At 40.3% G+C, this 15,089-nt stretch overlaps 1 protein-coding gene across 9 annotated transcripts in view; it reads right to left on the bottom strand.

Moving 5' to 3' along the window:
• The window catches only part of NIF3L1 (NGG1 interacting factor 3 like 1), a 70,858-nt gene that overhangs the window by 5,119 nt on the left and 50,650 nt on the right, over positions 1–15,089 (bottom strand). For 7 of the 9 annotated variants that reach the window (XM_044381306.3, XM_044381307.3, XM_026492210.4 and 4 more), the window contains 3 exons: positions 13,253–13,379; positions 10,549–10,687; positions 1,768–1,851 (listed from right to left, as the gene is read on the bottom strand). In XM_044381306.3, coding sequence (XP_044237241.2) covers positions 1,768–1,851; positions 10,549–10,687; positions 13,253–13,379 — 350 coding nt within the window. The remainder of the gene's footprint in view (positions 1–1,767; positions 1,852–10,548; positions 10,688–13,252; positions 13,380–15,089) is intronic. The other 2 variants (XM_057303864.1, XM_057303868.1) reach the window with 1 other exon arrangement.

Here is a 15,089-nt window from a genome sequence, read left to right as displayed (position 1 = left end):
CTGAGCAAGGAGCGTGATGCTGGACCTGATCCGACGGCCCCGAGATCATGACCCGAGCTGAAACCAAAAGTCAGACGATTAACCAACTGAGCCACCCAGGTGCCCCTACAGTTAATTTCAAAATAGTCATGGGGCGCCTGGGTGGCTCAGCTGGTTGAGCATCCAACTCTTGGTTTCAGCTCAGGTCATGATCTCGGGGGTGTGGGATCGGGCCCCAGGTTGGTCTCTATGTTCAGCAGGGAGTCTGCTTGAAGATCCTCTCCTCTACCCCTCCCCTGCTCACTTTCTCTAAAATAAATGAATATTTTAAAGATTAAAACAATAAATAAAAATTAAAACGAAATAGTAACATAATGCTATAAGATATTTTGTCAAATTACTTCTACATTGAAAGTTTATTTCAATCTGGTACAAGTTTGAGGATTTATAAAAATTTTACATCTTTAGAAGAATGGAAAAAGGTAATGGTCATGTACATTTTTAATAAGTGCAGAGCAATTACATCAGACTTGCTCAGATGCTGCACACCTATACTTCTGGATGTGACAACGTTAAGTTCAGCAGCCTCTGAAGGTGGGTGTGCTAGATAATAAGGGGCATGGACATAGGGGCAGGAGAGGAATAATAATGCAGAAGCTTAGGAAGTAGCCATGGGCATGCCCAAGGGGTTAAGACCCTGAATTCTGGTCCCAGAAGTATACATATAAAAGTAATTTTTTTTTTTTAAAGATTTTATTTTTAAGTAATTTCTGTACCCAACATGGGGCTTGAACTTACAATTCCGAGACCAAGTGTTACATACTGTATTGACTGAGCCAGCCAGGTGCCCTGTAAAAAGTAATTCTTAACTTTCTCTCTCTCAACCCTAAGGAAGAGTAGAGGTGGAAATGCCCCTGGTATCAGCAAGTGTACAAAGTACCTCCAAATCCTTTGAATGAGAGCCATGTTACCTATTAGGTGTTATCCTCAAGGACAGAATATAAAGCCTGGGTGCCAAACAATTACTGTCCAATAGAAATGCATACTGAAGGTTAAAGACAAAGTGACGGGGACTGGCGAGGAAGGCATGACCATCAGGACAGGAGCCAGACAGCAAAAGGAAAAGGTTCTCCGAGGAGGTATCGGAGCTTATCACTAGAAGCATAAAGAAAGGGGCAAGAAAGGCATTCTAGCTAGAGAAAACAGCGTAAGCAAAGGCTGCATGGAAGAGGATGAATGTTCAGGCTTGACCAAGACACATAAAGGAAATCACTGAAGGCTTTGTAGCTAGGAAAATATTATACCCCATCAAATTGTACTTGTGAAGAACAGTTAATTTGGGAGTGTACGTGGAAAACTAAGATTAGGGACTTGACAAAGTATTTCAGGTAGGAGATGATGCCTGAGTAGAGGTGAGAGGAACGGCTCTATGAAGATTCTGGAGCTAAGATTCTGGCTAAGGTGGAAAAGTAGAAAGTGTCCCATTAACTGACATGAAATCTAAAAGAAATCATGTGTAGGAAGAAGACAGGTTAAATAAACGCTCAACATCAGTCTTTTAGGTAATCTAATAATTTGCTAAAGGATTTTTTTTTTCCTTCTACAAAGAATACGGTCTGTCTCCAATTTCAGTGTAGTTCCTGTTTGGTTCAGGTTCAAACAACAGTTATTAGATCCATTTATATACCAAGTGCTGCCCTAAAATCTCTTTTTTATCTCGTTAAAAGTAAACCAAGGTTAGGAAAGGATGCACACAAAAAAAGAAAAGGAGACCCAAAGGCTGTCTACCTGTGAGGTAAAGGTCGGCCTCCGTCCCCTGAAGCACCGTGCTCCCAGAACCAGCACACAGGGCCACGACTTTGACTGGAGACTCTTTAAGATAAAGGAAACAAGAGACCAACAGTTTACAATTCCCCTTCATTTTAATATTATAATTTTTATCAAGAATCCTTCATGTAATGCAGATTTCAGTCCTGGTCCCATCATCAATACCTGAACTTTGCTTACTGAATTTTAAAAAATAACAAAACGTGTCTTCATAGAAACAAGCAGATTATTCTTTGGTATTGCATAAATAACCCAACACAGGGCTGTTATTTCTTCAGATGTACGTGGCTGCACAAGCCCACGTAAGGCACCACCGAACAGTGCTAAGCGCGCACCACTAGGCTTTATCCCTGCTGCTGGGTAAAGTGACCTCTCTTGGGTTTCCAGGCAACATTGAGAGGTAGGCAGGTACTATTTCTGTTCTCAGGTGAGGAACCAAAACAGCTAAAGGAATGCTACAAATTGATTTGACACGTATTTTTAAATATATTTACTCTAAAAGAACAACTTGAAAAGTAAAATAACAGAAACTTCAAAGCCCAAATCCAACAAGTATTTAGCCCTTAAGGCTTCTAGAATGGACACTTCATTAGTGGTCACTCCATTAGAGGTATTTTAAAGATTTATTGATTTGAGAGACACTGCGTGCACGTGTGAGTGGGGTTAGGGGCGGAGGGAGAGAGAATCCTCCCGACTGAGCATGGAGCCTGACGCAGGGCTCCATCCCAGGACACTGAGATCATGACCTAAGCTGACATCTAGAGTCAGACATTCAACTGACTGAGCCACCCAGGCACCCCTAAGGGTACTTTAAAAGAGGGGCTGAGGGCACACTCTGCATGGAGAGCCCCAGGATCTCCAGGCCTGTACCCACTTCAGCTACACCTGTCCTGCCAGGATGCCCCCTGCATAAAGTACCTTGGGACCTCCCCAGCCCACGCCCCATCTCCACTCCAGCTGCCCCACCGAGGCACCCCCTGCACAAAGCACCCTGGGACACTCAGCTTACACCCACTTCAGCTTCAGTTATCCTGCCGGGATGCCCTCTACACTGAGAGCCAAGGGATACCCCAGTGTGCACCCACTTCAGCTGTCCTGCCAGGGCATTCTTTGAGAGCCTCAGGACCATCCCAGTCCATGGCCACTTCAGCTCCTACCATCCCACTAGGACAGCCCCAGCACAGAGTGCCCTGGGACTCCCAGCCCATGCCAGACACCGCTCCAGCCAGCCAGCCAAAGTTACCGGGCACACATAGCCTATGCAGGGATAACCATACACAAGACCATCCCTTCAAGTTTAGAAGTAGCTGTTCCGGGGCGCCTGGGTGGCACAGCGGTTGAGCGTCTGCCTTCGGCTCAGGGCGTGATCCCGGCGTTACGGGATCAAGCCCCACGTCAGGCTCCTCCACTATGAGCCTGCTTCTTCCTCTCCCACTCCCCCTGCTTGTGTTCCCTCTCTCGCTGGCTGTCTCTATCTCTGTCAAATAAATAAAAAATAAAATCTTTAAAAAAAAAAAAAAGAAGTAGCTGTTCTGCCTAATTCATAGAAATGAACACAGGAAGCCAAACGAAACGAGGAGACTAAGGAAAGAATTCCAAATGAAAGAACAAGATGAAACCTCAGAAAAAGAACTAAACGAAACAGAGATAAGCAATATGCCAGGCAGAGTTTAAAGTAATGGTCATAATGATGCTCACCAGACTGGAGAAAAGGCTGGAAGAACTCAGTGAGAACTTCAACACAGAGACAGAAAACATAAAGAACCTATTGGGGTTGAAGAATATAACTGAAATGAAAAATATACTAGACTAGAGGTTTGAATCAACAGATTAGTGGATGCAGAAGAATGGATCATCAATCTGAAAAACAGGGTGATGGAACACACCCAACCTGAACAGCAAAAAGAAAAACATTTTTTACGGAGGCTAGGTTAAGGGGTCTCTTCAACAACATCAAGCTAACAAACATTAGCATTATGTGCGCACCAGAAGGAGACGAGGGAAAGAAAGAGGCAGAAAAATTATTTGAAGAAATAACAGCTGAAAACTTTCCTGCTCTGAAGAAGGACACAGACATCCAAGTTCAGGAAGCACAGAGTTCCAAACAAGATGAACCCAGGAGAGAACCAAGGAGGTCTATACCATGACACATAACTGAAATGTCAAAGACTAAAAGAGAATTTCAGAAGAAGCAAGTGAGGAGCAAGAAGTTATGTACAAGGAAAGCCCTATAAGGCTATCAGCTGTTTTCAGCAGAAAATTTGCAGGCCAAAAGGGAATGTTCATCATATATTTAAAGTGCTAAATGGAAAAAACCTACTATCAAGAATAATCTACCCAGCAAGATTATCATTCAGATTTGAAGGAGAGATAAAATGAGTTTCCCAGACAAGCAAAAGTTAAAGGAGCTCATCACCACTAAACCAGACTTAACAAAAAAATGTTAAAGAACTTCTTTAAGTGGAAAAGAAAAAGCCATAATTAGAAGAAAGTTATGAATAAAAAGATGTAAAATAAGATAATGTATACAAAAAACATGGAAGAGGGAGTAAAAAAGTCTTTTTAAAATGAGTTACAACTGGGGCACCTGGGTGTCTCAGTCAGTTGGGCAGCCAATTCTTGATTTTGGCTTGGGTTGTGATCTCCGGGTCCTGGGATCAAGCCCCATGTGGGGCTCCGTGCTCCATGAGGAGTCTGCTTCAGAATTCTCTCTCGTCCTCTGTCCCTCCCCCCACTTGTTCAATCTCTCTAAAATAAATAAATCTTTAAAAAAAATATGTTCCAACTTAAGTGACCATCGCACTATTATAGATGGCTATATATTTAAGATTCTATAGATAAACCTCCTAGTTACCACAAACACAAAACCTATAACAGATACACAAAAAGTGAAGAGAAAGAAAGCCAAGCATAACACTAAAGAAAATCATCAATTACAAGGAAAGGGAGCAAGAGAAGAAAGGAACAGAGAAGAACTACATAAACAACCAGAAACAAAATAACAGTGAGTACATACCTATCAGGAATTACTTTAAATATAAATGATCTAAATGCACCAATCAAAAAACTTAGGGTGATGGAACAGATAAAACACAAGATCCAACTATATGCTGCCTACAAGAGACTCACTTTAGACCTAAGGACACATCCAAAATGAAAGAGCAGGAATGGAAAAAGATATTCCATGCAAATGGAAGCAAAAGAAAAAAAAAAAAAAAAAAAGCTGAGATAGCAACATTTATATCAGACAAAATAGATTTTAAAACAGACTAATAGGAGACAAAGAAGGGCATTACATAATGATAAGGGATCAATGCAAAAAGAGAATATAACAATTATAAATATCTATACACCCAATATCAGAGCATCTAAATATATAAAGCAAATATTAACAGACATAAAGGAAAAACTTGACAGTAATACCATTATAGGAGGGAACTTTAACACCCACTTATCAATGGATAAATCATCTAGGCAGAAAATCCATAAACAGTGTCTTTGAACGACACATTAGTCCAGATGGGCCTAACAGATATACATAGAACATTCGATCCAAAAAAAAAAAAAAAAAAAAAAAAAAAACAACAACAACAGAATATACCTTCTTTTCAAGTATACATGGAAGCTTCTCCAGGATAAATCACATTAAGCCACAAAACAAGTCTCAGTAAAAAAAAAATTTTAAGATTTTATTTATTTGACAGACAGAGCAAGAGAGCACAAACAGGGGGAGCAGTAGAAGGAGAGGGAGAAGCAGGCTCCCCACTGAGCAGGGAGCCTGTTGTGGGGCTCAATCCCAGGACCCTGGGATCATGACCTGAGCCGGAGGCAGACGCTTAACCATCTTAGCCACCCAGGGACCCCGAAGTCTCAATAAATTTAAGAAGAATGAAATCGTATCATGCAGCTTTTCTGACCACAGGCATGAAACTAGAAATTAATCAAAGAAAGAAACTGGAAGAAACCACAAACACGTGAGAGTTAAACCAATGGGTCAACAAAGAAATTGAAGAAGAAATAAAAAAATACAGAGACACAAATGGAAATGAAAACACAATGGTCCAAAATCTGAGACAGAGCAAAAGCAGCTCTAAGGAAAATTTACAGTGATACAGGCCTATCTCAAGAAACAAGAAACATCTGAAGTAAATAATCTAACCTTACACTTAAACTAGAAAAAGAACAAAGCCCAAGCTCAGTAGAAGGAAGAAGGAATAAAAGATCAGAGCAGAAATAAACGAAAAAGATTAAAAAAAAACAAAAAAAAACCCAAGCAATAGAAAAGATCAACAAAACCAAGAGTAGTTTCTTTGAAAAGATAAACAAACTTGATAAACCTCTGGCCAGACTCAAGAAAAACAGAGAGGATCCAAATTTTAAAAATCAGAAATGAAAAAGAAAAACTGACACAACAGAAATACAAAAGGTGAGAGACTACTTTGAAAAATTACATGCCAACAAACTGAACAACCTAGAAGAAATGGATAAACTCCTGGAAATACACAATCTTCCAAAACTGAAACAGGAATAAATAGAAAATCTGAACAGACTGATTACTAGTAATGAAATTGAATTGATAATCAAAAAACTCCCAACAAGTCTAGATGAATTTACAGGTGAATTCTATCAAACACTTAAAGAAGAGTTAATACCTATTCTCCTCAAACTATTCCAAAAAATAGAAGAGGAAGGAAATCTGCCAAATACATTCTACAAGGCCAGCATTACCTCAATTCCAAAACCAAAGACACTTCCAAACTACAGGCCGATATCCCCAGTGAACATAGATGCAAAAATCCTCAACAAAATATTAGCCAACCACATTCAACAATACATTCACCACGATCAAGTAGCATTTATTCCAAGGATGCAAGGATGCTTCCATAGTCATAAAATCAATGTAATACACCACATTAACAAAGTGAAGGATAAAAATCATATGATCATCTCAATAGGTACAGAAAAGGCTTTGGACAAAATTCAACATCTGTTTAACAAAGTGGGTTTAGAGGAAACATTCCTCAACATAATAAAGGCCAAATATGAAAACCCCACAGATAACATCATACTCAAAGGAGAAAAACAGAGCCTTTCCTCTAAGATCAAGAATAAAACAAGAATGCCCACTCTAGCCACTGTAAGACGTAGTCACAGCAATCAAACAAGAAATAAAAGATATCCAAACTGATAAGGAAGAAATAAAACTCTATTTGTAGATAACAAAATAGTATACATAAAGAACCCCAAGATTCCCCCAAAAAAACATTAAAAGTAATAAATGAATTCAATAATGTTGCAAAGTACAAAATTAATATACAAAAATCTGTTACATTTCTATCACTAATAATGAAGTAGCAGAAAGAGAAATTAAGGAAACAATTCCATTTACAATTGCACCAGAAAGAATAAAATAGGAATAAACTTAACCGAAGAGGTCAAAGTCCTGTACCCGAAAACTATAAAACACTGACAGAAGAAACTGTAGATAGATGACACAAAAGGAAAAATATTCCATATCATGGATTTGAAGAATATTGTTAAAATATCCATACTACTGAAAGCAATCTACAGATTCAATGCAATCCCTTTCAAAATACCAACAGCATTTTTCATGAAACTAGAACAAATAATACTCAAATTTGTATGGAATCATCAAAGACTCTGACTAGCCAAAGCAATTCTGCGAAAGAACAAAGCTGGAGTCATCATACTTTCCGATTTGAAGATATACCACAAAGGTTTAATAATCAAAACAGTATGGCACTGGCACAAAAATAGACACGTAGACAATGGAACAGAATAGAGCCCAGAAATAAACCCACATTTATATATGGTCAATTAATCTTCAACAAAGGAGGCAAGAATATGCAATGGGAAGAAGTCTGTTCAACAAATGATGCTGGGAAAACTGGACAGCTACATGCAAAAGAATGAAACTGGACCCCTATCTACACCATACACAAGAATAAACTCAAGATGGATTAAAAACCTGTGAGACCTGAAACCATAAAACTCCTAAGAGAAAACACAGGCAGTAATTTCTCTTACATTGGCCTTAACAATACTTTTCTAGATAGGTCTCCTGAGGCAGGGTAAACAAAAGCAAAAATACACTATTGGGACTACACCAAAATAAAAATCTTTTGCACAGAGACACCTGGTGGCTCAGCTGGTTAAGCATTTGCCTTTGGCTCAAGGCATGATCCTGGAGTCCCGGATCAAGGCCCGCACTGGGGGAGTCTGCCTCTCCCTCTGCCCCTCAGCCCATTTGTGCTTGCTCTCTTGCTCTCACTCTCTCTCAAAAAAATAAAATCTTAATTAAAAAACAAAACAAAACAAAACTTTTGTTCAGCAAAAGTTGAAATGAACAAAATGAAAAGGCAATTTACTGAAAGGGAATAGTTATCTGCAAAGATAAATCAATAACAGGTTAATGTCCAAAATATGTAAAGATCTTATACAACTCAACACTAAAAAAAAAAAACACACCAAATAATCCTATTTAAATGGGCAGAAAACCTGAACTAACATTTTTTCAAAGACATACAGATGGCCAACAGACACGTGAAGAGATACCCAACATCACTCATCATCAGAGAAACGCAAATCAAAACCACAATGAGGTATCATTCACACCTGTCAGAAAAGATGGAATCAGAAAGACAAGAAGTAACAAGTGTTGGTGAGCATGGGAGAAAAAGGAACCCTCATGTACTGTTGGTGGGAATGAAACTGGCACAGCCACTGTGGAAAAAAAGTATGGAGGTCCCTCACAAAATTAAAAACAGGAACACCATATGACCCAGTAATTCCACTATTGGGTATTTATGCAAAGAAAATAAAAACACTAACTTGAAAAGGTACATGCACCCCTATGTTTACTGCGGCATTATTTACAATAGCCAAGCTAAGGAAGCAACCCAAATGCTCATCAATAGATAAATGGGCAAAGAAGATGTGGTAAATATACATAATGAAACATTACTCTGCCACAAAAAAGGAGATCTTGCTATTTACAACAAAATGGAAGGACCTATAGGGTATTGTGCTAAGTGAAATAAAAGTCAGACACAGAAAGACAAATACCATATGAGGAATCATATATGGAATCTAAAAAAAAACCAAAAGAAACAAAAAGCAGGAGACCCATAAATACAGAGAACAAATGGGGAAGGGGGAGTGGGCAAAATATATGAAGGGGAGTAGGAGACACTTCCAGTTATAGAATGAATGTCATGGGGACAAAAGGTACAGCACAGGGACTATAGGTAATGGTATTGTAATAGTATTGTATGGTGACAGACTGGTAGCCACACTTAGCACAGCATAATCTAGACTTGAATAATTATGTTGTACACCTGAAACTAATATAACATTGTATGTCAAGTATACATCAATTAAAAAATAAATAAAACAGGGGCACCTGGGCGGCACACCTGGTTAAGTGTCCAACTCTTGGTTTCAACTCAGGTCGTGATCTTAGGGTCATGAGATCAAGCCCCACATCAGGCTCTGTGCTCAGTGCAGAGTCTGCTTGGGATTGTCTCTCCCTCTCCATCTCCCCTTTCCCACCCCAAGCCACACACACCCATAGCATGCACACGCACTCTCTCTTTCTCTCAAATAAATAAATCTTTAAAAAATTAAATCAATCAATAAGACAAAAATTTTAAGTCCGAAAGAAAAAAAATCAAAAAAGCAACTTTGGAGTTGGATCAGAAGTCAAATCCCATCTCTGCCATCCATATTCTTTGGAAAATAACTCCCATGAGTTGTTTGTGGACTAAGTTACCTATTTGTCTGAACCTCGATTTTATGACCTATAATAGGAATAATAATACCTTCCACATAACTAACAGCTAGCATGTACTATACTTAATGCATGCCAGTCACTGTGCTCTGTCACATGAATTACACTAAATTGATGAGTAAGGCTTTATTATTATTACTGCAGTTTTTAAAGATGAGACTACCAAGACACAGAGGTGTTCACTGACTTGTCAAAGCCATGCAGTGAACAGGGCTTATAAATTAGAACCCAAAGCATTCAGAATCCACACTCATAACAACTCTGCTCCACTCACTGCCTTTGCAGTGGGAACTCACATACTTAGGACATTCCGTACACTGCTAGACTCACTGCAGGAGTCCAACAAATGTTCTGCTCACTTCCTTTGCTCCCAAAAATAATGGGAAAAGCCAAAAGACAAGACAGTGGCTACAAGACTCAAAGTGCAGTGGATCACTTCGCACCTCACTATAAAATATCACCAGTATTGTAAAATATAATATTCACATTGTTAATTGGAGCAATAATTTCCAGCTCTCTTCTTGACCCATGGTTAAGACTGCATTTCACGCCATGACTTGCACTGGCTATGTGATTAATTCTGGACAATGAGCTGAACAGAAAATGTTTCACTTCCAGAATATTTAACTGATGGTTTAAGACCTTGCAAAACTCTCCCTCTAAAACAGAAATCAGTCTACGGTGAGGAGACTTCTCCTGCTGACTTGAAATGAACACCAAATATGACAAGAGACATAAATCTTGTTTGAGCCAATAAAATGTATACCACAGCATAACCTAGCCCACCCTGACCGATAAAATAAAACCGTCATCTCCCATGAACTAACATGTTTCCTGTCACTTATATTAATATAACCAAGAGCTTCAACTTTCTCCCAAACACTACATAATACTACATTAATAGATACCCCAAATAAACAGTACATATTTACCTAAGGTCCTTCCTACCCCAAGAGCAAGGCGAACATGAGATAGTTTAAGGTGACTTTTGATTCGCTCAATCATGGTTGCCAAGGAAACAGATTCATCCAGTGTGCATAACCGTCCCATTCCAGTATGCAGAAGCAGAGGCTGAGGAGAAACAGAAGTTAGAAAAACTGTCCATCTTTGTCCTAGAAAACAAACCGCAAAAGATGAGAATAAAACATGCACACTGTGAGCTTACTGTAGCCAGCACCAGGCTCAGATGCAAACCCGACAAAAACATTCTCTGACTTCTACGAGCTCAGTCTTCTGGAATGGCAAATGTTTAGATAACTAATCACAATAAAAGTGTTCAAATACAAGAGAGGTGCCATTTTATGGGAGCACAAAGAAATGACAAAATAAATGAGCTGGAACTTGGGGTGGGGGTACTTGGGAGGAAGTGGAATCAAAGGTTTTTTTGTTTTTTTTTTAAGATTTTATTTATTTGTCAGAGAGAGAGAGAACACAAGCAGGGGGAGCAGCAGGCAAAGGGAGAAGCAGGGTTCCTGCTGAGCAAGGAGCCCAATGCGGGACCCAATCTCAGAACCGGGATCATGACCTGAGCTGAAGGCAGATGCTTAACCTACTGAGCCACCCAAGCATCTGGGAATCAAAGGTTTTGCAGAGACTTGGGTCTCCCAGACCAGAAAAAAGGTAAAAAAGGAGTGATGTTAAATGCAGTGTGGTAGGAAAGGGATAGGGTGAAATGGGGAAAGGCAGGAGCTCAGGTGGATGAGCAGACACTCTAGCCGGTGTGCAGAGCAAGAGCAGGGCACAGAAGCCATGGCCCGTCATGAAGGGCCTTGTACACTGTGCCAGAAGGCATGGACTGTCTCTTTTAGGTCCCCACTAGGGAGACTGCCCATCTCCCAGGTGATGAAAGATGAGAGTTTCAGCTACTATGATGGCGAAGAAACAGTTTAGATTTGGGGACAGAATCAGCAGGGCTGATTTATGAGAGGCAAGGCAGAGTTGTGGAAACTTGGAAAATAAGGTAAATGATGATGCCACCAATGCAACAGAAAAATATTTAAAGGGGTGATGTAGGAGCGCCTGGGTGGGTCCTTCAGGTAAGTATCCAACTCCTGATTTCGGCTCAGGTCATGATCTCAGGGTGCAGCCTGCTTAAGATTCTCTCTCTCAGGTGCCTGGGTGGCTCAGTCAGGTAACCATCTACCTTCGGCTCAGGTCATGATCCCAGGGTCCTGGGATCAAGTCCCACATAGGGCTCCCTGCTGGGAGGGGAGCCTGCTTCTCCCTCTGCTGCTGTCTCCCCTGAATAAATAAATAAAATCTTTAAAAAAAAGATTCTCTCTCTCTCTCCCCTCCTCTGCCCCCCTCAACCCCTGCTCTCACGTGTGTGCATGCTCTCTCTAAAAAACAAATAAATAAAAATAAAGGGGTGATATAAGGGATAAGGTCAGTATCTGTATATACTGAAGTACTTGTGCGATCCATTAAGAGGAAAATGTCCAGAGGGTCCCTGGAAATACGGGTTTGTTTTTTAACTTTTTACCTTAAGAAAACATTCTGAGCCAGAAAATCAAGATATAGGAATCATTATACAAATAGTGGTCAGGTTAAAGGAGCAAGTAAAATGGTCCAAGCAGAGGGTATAAAAGAGACGAAACCCATAATCTGTAACTGAGCCTCTAACCCTAAAAAGTACTGCTATGTAATACTGGGTATCAACTACACTTCAGTAAAAAACAATCTTTAGGGGCGCCTGGTGGCTCAGTGGGTTAAGCGTCTGCCTTCAGCTCAAGTCATGATCCTGGAGTCCCGGGATCCAGCCCTGCATCCAGCTCCCTGCTCAGTGGAGAGTCTGCTTCTTCCTCTGCCCCTCACCCTGCTCGTGCTCTCTCTCTCTCTCGTTCTAACTAAATAAATTTTTAAAAAAATCATTATTATTTTATTTTTTTTGAGAGAGAGCACACATGTGAGCTTGGGGGAGGGGGAGTCTTGAGCAGGATCCACACCTAGTGCAGAGCCCCACCTCATGACCCTGAGATCATGACCAGAACCAAAATCAAGAGTCGTAACTTAATGGACTGAGCCATCCAGGCACCCCGAAACCAGAACTGTTTTTTTTTTTAAGTGCTGCACTGCTATGACCTGAATGTGTCTGCCCCCACACAAATTCATATGTTGAAATCCTAACCCCCAAAAGGTGATGGTATTAGGAGGTGGAGCCCTTGGCAGGGGTACTTAAGTCATGATTGGGGAACCCGCATGACTGGGATTCTCTTATAAAATAGGCTCCAAGAAAGATCCCTAGTCTTTCCCTTTATGTGAGGACACAGAAAGAAGGCACCATTGATGAACCCAGAAGTGGGCCCTCACCAGATACCACTCCAAATCTGTTGGTACCATTATCTTGGACTTCCCAGGCTCCAGAACTGTGAGAAATAAATTTCTGTTGTTCATAAGCTGTCCAGTCTGGGGTATTTTGTCATAGCAGCTCAAATGTGTTATAGCAGTCCGAATGGACTAAAACATCTACCAACAATTTTCCACTCCTGGAATGTGTCCCTTTCTCAATATATTTTTCAGGGTATTTTATGCACTCGACACCACCTTGTGCTTAAGTAGCAGTTAAACAGCCTGTCGATCTAAAAATTTACAAATGAATCTGTCAAACAAAAATGTACAGGAATATATTTTTATTACCTTCTCCAGTGACAGAATTTCGGTCTTCTGATAGAACTGTCTGCTCTGGGAAAGAAAATTCACCACCTGTATTAAAGCCTCCTGACTACAATTCAGACTAATTCGTGTTTGTTCTTCATCATCAGTCCTATTTAAAATAAAAAATAAAAAAAATCACTTGCTCCTGTAGAATGTAAGTGAAATGCATTTTATTTTTCATAAAGATTTTATTTATTTGAGAGAAAGAGTGCAAGTACGTGCTCGAAAGAGAAGGGGCAGGGGGGAGGGAGAGAGAGAATCCCAAGCAGACTTTGTGCTGTGCTTGGACCTCGCTGCCACAGGGTCAATCTCATAACCCTAAGATGGCGACCTGAGCTGAAACTAAGAGTCAGATGCTTGATCAGACACTTAACCAACTGAGCCACCCAGTTGCCCTGTGAAACGTATTTAAAACAATCCAGTTTACAACCTCCTGTAATGACATGAAATTTAGGATTCAATCCCAAGCCAAACTATTTTCTAGAATAATACTTCTCAAACTTCAACATGCATCAAAATCTCCTTGTAGACTTTTTTTTTTTTTTTTTAAGATTTATTTGAGAGAGAGAGCATGAGCAGGAGGGGCAGAAGGAGAGGGAGAGAGAATCTCAAGCAGTCTCTGTGTTCAGTGCGGATCCCAACACAGAGCTTGATCTCATCACCCTGAGATCATGACCTGAGTGGAAACCAAGAATCAGATGCTTAACCCACTGCGCAACCCAGCACCACAAAATCTCCTTTTAGACTTATGAAAACACAGATTGCTGAGCTCTACCCCCGGAGTTTCAGATTCAGTAGGTCTAGGTGAGGGTCTGAGAATTAACCTAATAAGTTCCAGGTGATGTTGATATTGCTGACCCAGGGACCTCACTTTGAAACCACTGTTATAGAACCTTTTTTTCCTTTTTTAATTTATTTATTTGACAGAGAGCGAGCACAGAGCAGGGGAAGCAGCAGAGGGAGAGAGAGAAGCACACTCTCTGCTGAGCAGGATGCCCGATGCAGGGCTCCATCCTAGGACCCTGGAATCATGACCTGAGCCAAAGGCAGGTGCTTAACCTACTGAGATACCCAGGGGCCCTGTTATAGAACTATTCTTAATCCCGGGTGTGCATCAGCAATCTGCTAGCTTCTTAAAATGATAGCCGCTGGACTCTTCTATAGATCCAGTGAAACGGAACTTCTAGGAATGGGACTAGGGCAAACTGAATTTTTTTAAGGCCCTACAGAAGTTAACTTTCAAATATCACTGAATACAAGAATCTCTGGGACAGATTTTTCAGGCAAACCCCATTCTAATTACATAGATCTAGAATGAAAAGCCAAAAATCTGCACTTTTCATAAGCATCCCATTAACAATGATGTAGGGGATCCTTGAGTCACCCTCTGAAGAGCAATGCCCTAGAGCCTCTCCAAAAAGATTGGCATCAGGAAAGTTTTGTATTTAACCATAAACTCTAAATATAACCATAGAATTCTAGAACTAAAAGACACCTTAAAGGAATCTGAAAGAGTAGTAGTCAACACTGGTATCATCCGTGGAGCTTTGAAAAGAAAGAGGAAATTGCCTGGACCCCAATTTAAAGGTAAAATACAGATATTACCTGTAATAGGGAAAAACTAAAACCAAATGTGCATCAGTTGGGGGGGAAAAAAAGCTCATCAGTTAGGAAGACGAACACTTAAAGAAACCCAGTGCATCTAAAACAAGAAACACTACGCAGCAGGTAAAGAGATCTTCTATAACTATATGGGATCATCTCTAAAACACCCTGGTAAGTAAAAAAGGCAAATGCAGCATACCACTTAATTAAGGGG

Source organism: Ursus arctos, unplaced genomic scaffold, assembly GCF_023065955.2.
Source record: "Ursus arctos isolate Adak ecotype North America unplaced genomic scaffold, UrsArc2.0 scaffold_1, whole genome shotgun sequence".
NCBI lineage: Eukaryota > Metazoa > Chordata > Mammalia > Carnivora > Ursidae > Ursus > Ursus arctos.
The sequence above is the reverse complement of the archived record's forward strand: the minus strand, read 5'-3'. Positions and strand labels throughout refer to the sequence as shown.